At 36.8% G+C, this 7661-nt stretch overlaps 1 protein-coding gene across 1 annotated transcript; it reads right to left on the bottom strand.

The window, feature by feature from the left end:
* Nucleotides 1–287: 287 nt before the first annotated feature.
* LOC105060459 (uncharacterized) lies at nucleotides 288–6752 on the bottom strand. Its single transcript, XM_010944180.4, has 3 exons — nucleotides 6281–6752; nucleotides 6041–6064; nucleotides 288–941 (listed from the first exon to the last, which is right to left on the bottom strand). Exons 1-3 carry the CDS (start codon nucleotides 6483–6485, stop codon nucleotides 625–627), a joined length of 546 nt encoding a protein of 181 aa, XP_010942482.1. The 5' UTR covers nucleotides 6486–6752; the 3' UTR covers nucleotides 288–624.
* Between the last annotated feature and the right edge of the window lie 909 nt (nucleotides 6753–7661).

The raw sequence follows: 7661 nt of genomic DNA, 5'->3' as shown, positions 1-7661 counted from the left end.
GAGAGGACCGCTTATTCACAAGACTTCACACCTCTAGCCAAGACACCGAAAAATTTGTTGAGACAGGGCTATTGCTGGAGCCACATGGCATTTCAGATATCTACCAGACAGAGTTCCCCAATTTACGTGGTTTTTGTGGCCATAGTTCCTTCTGTCTGAAAATTCTAGTCTGTTGCTACGGTTTGCATTATGGATTATATGCACAAACCAAACCAAGGCATGGACATGAAGATGCAACTCATTAACTCAAGCAGATCAATAGTTCCAGGATAGGAGCACAAGACAGCTAACTGAAAATTATTTCATGATTTCAATTGGAAAGTCTGTCTTCTTAACCAATACAATGTAAGCAGATGAGAGCCAAACGTGAATTACACCATAGGCCTCATCAGGCACAAACAAGCTTCCATCAGGCATCAAAATACCATTCCACTATTTATAACAAACAATATTGAGAAAAAGGATGTTGCAGATCCTACTCCAATGAGCGATATCCAACAACCAATTCCTCATTAGTGCTGCCCTCTTCGAGAAGCAACCTCACGAAGAACTCCAGCTGATTTCTTTTACTAAATCTTGTGCATTATGTTCCATAATCAAAGTCTGCACTGAACAACAAATTTCTCATCGAGACTTGGCGCTCCCTAATTTCCATCCTCGTTGCCGAGCCCTCATTTCCCACATTGCAGTCAATCTCTTTTGTTCTAACAGTGCATTCTCTGCTCTTTCTCTTGCTTCCTCACAGGTATCCATTCCTGAACTGCACTTGTCAGCTTCCTTTTGATACTGCGATGCCAATTTTTTGGCCTCGAGCAATGTCGCATCAGCGTGATGATGTGCTTCTGTTGCCTCTTCTTCTCTTAGCTTCAATTCCTCTGAAAGGAGGTCTGTAAAATTCTTATCCATTTCTTCACTGACCTCAGGGTCACGTTTTGCACAATCTGCGGGAAAGTATTTGGATTCCATGGCCGTCAGTTTGGGAATGACATGGATAATGAAGCAGAAGTTTTGGAAACAAAAATATACTAATGAAGTTTCACACATCATAAGAATGCCATTATGTTAAGAAGTCTGTGCTCGTAAAATTGTTGTGTGAGGTATTTTTTTTATCAAGCTTCTACATGCACGAGGTTGTGAGATGTGCATGAAGTTTCACAAGGACATAGATATATGCCTGAATTGATGGTTTGAATTCTTGCCCTTAAAATAGAAAAGATTGCCTAACAGGATATGTGGATGAGGTGATGCCCTGAAAGTGCTTTAAATAACTTTAAAGACTTTCAACCAGCATTTAAGGGCATTAATTTTTTTCCAGCACTAATGGTTTTATCAATACCAGTAAATTTACTGTTAGCCAGGAAAAAGAAAAGCAGATCATGGTTCGAAGTGAAAATAGAAAAGAAGGTAAAATACATGAAACAGATCAAATGCCCTAAAATAGCACTTTGTAACCCATCATTACTTTGAGAAGAACCAACAATACAAAATATCAGGGAAGCGAATAGGCATTTAAAACTAAGTAGAAGGCATGCATCATCTCAAAATTAAAGTTCAGATCATTCTGGAAATTATCAGATATCATGGGGTCCAACTTTTACACAGTTCTGTTACCTTCCATGTGATGGAACAAGAAGACTCATAAGAAGATCCAAATCAACCAATGCGGATTAAAAATAACTAACAAAAAAAGAAGACATTATTAAATAAACAAAGCATGAAAAAAAAATCCCTAAATAATTCTTCCCATCTCGAAAAAAAAATTGTCACATTGTTCACCTTTTCAAATTCTCTTCTATAAATGTACCATTCAATATTGAGTATGAAGCATCAACAAGATACTTCATCAAACAGCCCTCAAGCAATGCAAATCATCCACATTCAGCACTGTTAATACTCAGCCACTTAAAATAGACAAATTCATAGATGATGCAGCTAGAACTGGGCCGCACACAGAAGATACCAATAAATTATCACAGTTCAATTGATGGTGGAGAACATCGACATAACATGATAGAAAAATTCCTTCTAAGGGATAGTGCTCATTCAGATAAAAGTGATTGTTTGGTTTCAATGAAGACCAAATGAAGCTTAATACAGCGATCAGGGGCAGTGTTTGGAGATTGTTGGATTATGACTGTAGAAAATGAATAATCAGCCTGATTGGAGACACCCAGTTTTCCCACCTTCGGAGCAGTGAAAGAATTTACTTGAGCACATGAGAAAGAAGGCACAGGATGTGGGGGGAGGGCTAAGTACTTGGAAGAATTAACTGAGACTCTGACGGGAATTTGAGTGAATTAGTGGAATAGAGAATATATCAAAGATAAAAGTAAGAGAGACAAAACATGGCAAAGAGAAAAAGCAAGATATTTTTTTCGAGAAACAGTTAAAGAGGTTAATTAGTTAACAGAAGGAAGCAAAAAGATGCCCTCAAAGAAAGGATGAGCTTACTGAAGAACTAAAGGAGTTATACTGAAGTCATTCATAAGCAGTCAACAGGGGAGAAGAATGTCCTAGAAGTGCATCTCACTTGATATTAGATAATTAAAAATAAAAAGAGGAACTACACAATTTTAACTATCAAGTATTCCAATCAGATGGAGATCAGCAAATCAGTCTTCTACCAGTGAGTAATGACTACAGGAAGAACTAATTATAAACAGAGGAAAACAATTATCAAAGCATTAATTAAATACATTTCAATGAAGCTTCATACAAAAAGCATGAGAGAAAAAGTGAGAAATCAACAATGTATTGGAGGCTTTCTTCACATATCCTGAAAAAATAGACTATGGTTTATATATTTATTCGCATTAAGAACCTCCTCTGAAATTGAAAATACCTCACAATTCACAAAAATCCCTCCCAATTCATAAATGCTCCTTCAGCAACATAGTCAATATATGCATGTTAATTACTATTATACAAAAAGAACCTAGATGATTTGACCTATATTCTTCAGATTATTATGTACCTCTTCAAAGATCAATACAACAAGATGAGAGTAAAAATATCAAAAAAAAAGAAAAAAACCCTTAGTAGTTCAACTTCTACCAGTAGTACAATACCCACTTCAAAACCTCTCTAGAAACTCACTCTTGCACACACTTCTGGAGTGCTTACATATAAACTTTTGAAAGAAAAAAAGATTTGGCTTCATAGGCCCACTTGCAACATTGTTCCCATAGCCAGCTCTTGAGTTGATAACTTAGTTCAAGCTACCAAAAGTAGATTTCCTGATGGCTTTTTTCATAAAGTCATTTATGAACAATAACAGTATTGTGTTGTAAAGCATACTTCTGATTAAGAATCAATGTGAACCATCACTGAATTCTCAAAACCTATGTGATCCCTGCATCATTCTTCTTTAGTGCATCAACATGTTGCTTTCCTAATACAGGTGCATATACTGGACGTCAACTGTTAATATTTATCTTCAATTAAACCCTATATTATTCTTCCTTAGTACACTAACATGTTCCTTTCCTCAATATTTTGGAATCCCAAATATGATTGTCAAAGGCACTCTCTTGACCGTCAGCCCATAAGCTCCCAAATCAGCTTCTGCTCCTGCTCTCACTTAGTCCACTGATCGCTTGTCGCGAGCAACCAAAGATAAAAATTAACTTCGATTCAACTATTTAGTAGAATAGTGTGAGGATGTCGAGTCCATAGGGATCAAAAGGCTAAAAGCATTCAACACAAAACAAAGTTTAAGAATAAAGGGTCTAGGGTTTGTTTAAAAATAATGGAAGTAATTAACTAGGAAATAAATTAAGAAAAGTCGTATGAGAATTAATGTACTTATCATCCACTATGTTCAATGGATTAGTCTTGCCTCTTAATCATATTTTAGATATATCATTACAAAATCTTGTGTTAATAAGGAAAAAGCTGAATATGTCATAACTGGCAGATATTCAAAGAACAAAGTATTGTTATGGGTCGTAACAGAGTCTAGGAATTATCTAATGAAGTTGCTGAAAGCTATTTTGGTTTTTCTATAAAGGAAAACTATTACCACCGGTGACTTGTTTTGCTAAACTAGAAGCTGCCCTTCTGAACATCATCTCCTTTTTTAGCAACTAGGTTTACATACTCTGTTTATTCAAGCTTTCACATTTCCCATATCACCATCCATATTCTCTTCAGTCATACAGTCTTTTACACATAGACAAAATCAAGAGTCTTGACCAAGTCCTCTGCAAATTTTTGCTACATATGGCGGTACTTAATAAGTTATACCTGTATGACATACCCATAATCCATTCTTCTCCAATGCTACCTTTAATCCGCTCCTTTACTCTTACCCAACCCATCTTTGCATCATTTATCTTAGATGAAGATATTCTCTTTATTACACAAAATTTTGAATATTAGAATTTAGAATATTTCTAACCCTCCTAAAACTTGCTAATCTATGTTAGCTTTCAAAAATATTTGATGATTACAGTCATCAATCCACACAACATATGAAAGATGGCTTTACCTACACCTCATTCCTTAGCAATAACATATCCAATATAATAAAAAGATTAGACCACGATAATCTTTTCCCCTCATTTAAATCAGTGACTTATTTATGTTTCAATTCCCACTGAACTGTATTTGGAAGACTCTTGTTTTAGTTACATAAAGTATATGATGCTTGATTCTCCAATGCTTAGCTAGCCTTGAGAAGTGGCCTCGGCAATTTAAGATTGAAGATCAACATATAGGAGTAAATAGTGATGGTTGGAAATGTTGAAGTATGCAATTGGACGAATAACTAATAGATGAAGTTTATATTCTAATAAAAACAAGAGAATCAAATAGCATAAAGGTCTGATAGGGTGTATGATATTACGGCACTCTCTTGGAATTCACTATTAGGATGTCCAAGAATAGATAAAAAAAGATTTCAGGTTATGCATGAGAAGATATGGGACAGGTTCGTTGAAATCTTCTTCCTATAATACAGATATTTTGTTTGTTCTAAAATACAGCACCAAAAGCAATTGAGGTAGCACAAATATAGTATTTTTGGTCTAAATTTTATAAACCTAAAGAAATTTTGACGACCTAATGCAATTTTTGATGGCCTTTCATTATCATTTAGTCAGCACAATTCCCCTTGAATAAAAAAAGAAAATCAAATGACAGAATAAACTTTTTGATGAATCACTATTACCGTGTAACATAGATAAGCACAACGAATTTACAAACATGAATACTTGTACAAGCAAGATACTGTGCATTCAGTAGGTATTAGACCAACTCAAGGAGAAATGCTAAACATGGTGTCGTGGATATTGTTTTTGTGTGGGGACTTTGGAAAGTTTGGATTAGATCGAACACACATTCCTTTCTTGTTCCTTTTTATTAAACTTTAAATCTGTCAGGTGCAAAAGTGATTGCTCTCTCTCTCTCTCTCTCTCACAATCTCTACAAAAGAATCGAAATTACTATTATTTAAGAAAGAGTTATCATGTATTTGTTTCATCTTGCCCATTGTGTCATCATGTATTAATTCCTTTTTTCTCAGCGTAAATGGAGGAAGGAAATCCTTCCCCCTAATTTATTAGAAAGGATAAAGAATACAGTGGAAGAAGGTAGGGAGAAGAGGGAAGAAAATAAAGAGATAGAGGTACAGGAAGCTATCATTTATTGATTTCATTCTTCCCTATTTTACTAATTACTTTAAATACAAAGGAAACATAAATTGACAATCTAAAAGCCAACCATGCAGAAACTATAGAAAGCAAAATCACAGCACAATGTTTCAAACAGTCCAGACGAATTTAATGGAACTATTACTACATTAACAACAGATTTAGCTACCAATAAGTTAGTTATGAATACCCAACAAGCAACTTCAAAAAGTGTCGAACTCCCCTCTTAGTTCTCTTTCTTCCCAATCCAATACACGAATTTGAACCCAACTAGCACCATAAATTGGTATACGAAACTCAATACAAAAACGCATCAAATCAAACTTCATATCCACAAAAATAGCAAAATCACATCCCAAAGAACTCAAAGAGCAAAGAAATATACTGACCTGTAAACGAGACATTGCTTAATTCTGCAAACAGAAACACAAAATCCAAGTCAGTAGACTGCTAATCACAATCAAGCGCTGGAAATAAAAGGAAAGACAGACATCGGTTACTCAATGATCGACACAAGGAAAGAAACAATGAAAGATCTAAGCAAGACGCGATCTTTATCCACAGGCATGCCCCAGATCCGCGGCAGGACGAGATCAGATCTCAGATCCGAGCAAGAGCGGATCGAATACCTTCGGGGATGGACAGGAGGGGCTGGGAGGAGCAGTCGCAGATGCAAGGGGAGCAGGCGGAGGAGCGGCCGAGGGCTTCGGCAAGGTGCCAATAGAGAGGGGGCCCGACTATATACCCGGCGAGTCCCAGCCCCATCAACAAGAGGACCGCCCTCACCAAGCCAGGGCTCACTCCCCCCAACGACGCCGCCGAGCCTCCCGCCATTAACAACAAAATCTACCTTCTCGCTCTCTCCCTCTGTTCTCTCTCTCTCTCTCTCTTAATGGGGACGGAGAAGTCTGGTTGATGCACCGAGCGCCGCCAATGGGGAAGCGCCGTCGGCAGCCGATCCTACGCGCATTTGAGCGGCGATTTTTTTATATGGTTATTCGTTTTAGTTTTATTTCGTCGGCACGTGAGTGGGGAGTGGAAGTGCTTGGGGAAAAAATGGAATGGATTCCATTAACGAGGTAGGTAGGGTATTTAGAAGTGAAGAAAGTGGACTCGCGAGAAAATTAGTTCGGCACTTTGTGGGTGGTGAGCTACCGGCCATGGCAATAATGAGCTGCGGGGTAGCTGGGGTCTGTGGGCTTGGTGAGGCTGGCGGTGCTCGAGTGGATCCAGACCTGATCCCACTGGATCCCAACCAGTGGCAGAGAGGCCGATGATCACGGAAAAAATGTTGATGTCCTACCAGAGAATTGTTTACTCATTTATGATTAATTTAAAAAAAAATTATCAAAATAATATCGAATTCAAATTATTTATAAAAAATTATTTAAAAAAAAATTATTTTTTAAAAAATAATTTTTTTTGCCAACTACCATCCTAACCATCAGCTGGAGCAGATGGATGAGAGAAATGAGTCGCTTTTGATAAGATGGTTTTATAAGTAGCTCTTTGATAGGACGATTCTCTCCTTTTCTATGTCGTGACTCTCCTTTTATAAGTCATCTTTTGATAGGATGATTCTTCCTTTTCTATATCTTTCTCTTTGATAGGACGACTCTCTCCTTTTCTATGTCTTTCTTTCTGTGTGGTGAGTCTCTCCTTTTCTATATTTTTCTTTTTGTGTAGTGACTCTCTCATTTTCTATGTCTTTCCTTTTTTATATCTTTCTTTCTGTGTGGCGACTACTCTCCCTTTTTTTTTTATTCTTTTCTACGTCTTTCTTTTTGTGTGACGATTCTCTCATTTTCTATGTCTTTCTTTCTAGTGGCAACTCTTCCCTTTTCTATGTCTTTCCTTTTGTTAATGTCTTCCTTTTTCTATATTTTTTTTTTCTGTGTGGCGACTCTCTTCTTTTCTATGTCTTCCCTTTTTCTATGTCTTCCCTTTTCTATATCTTTCTTTCTTTCTATGCGGTGACTCTCCCCTTTTCGTCTTTCTTTCTGTGTCATA

Source organism: Elaeis guineensis, chromosome 2 (assembly GCF_000442705.2).
Source record: "Elaeis guineensis isolate ETL-2024a chromosome 2, EG11, whole genome shotgun sequence".
Taxonomy (NCBI): Eukaryota; Viridiplantae; Streptophyta; class Magnoliopsida; order Arecales; family Arecaceae; genus Elaeis; species Elaeis guineensis.
This window is presented reverse-complemented; position numbering and strand designations above follow the sequence as displayed.

Coding starts and splice junctions, on each gene's coding strand:
- LOC105060459 (XM_010944180.4), bottom strand. CDS start 6,485: ATGGCGGGAGGCTCGGCGGCGTCGTTGGGGGGAGTGAGCCCTGGCTTG. Junction 6,065..6,280: donor CCTCCTGTCCATCCCCGAAG/GTATTCGATCCG, acceptor TTCTGTTTGCAG/AATTAAGCAATGTCTCGTTT. Junction 942..6,040: donor AAGCAATGTCTCGTTTACAG/GTCAGTATATTT, acceptor ACTTTCCCGCAG/ATTGTGCAAAACGTGACCCT.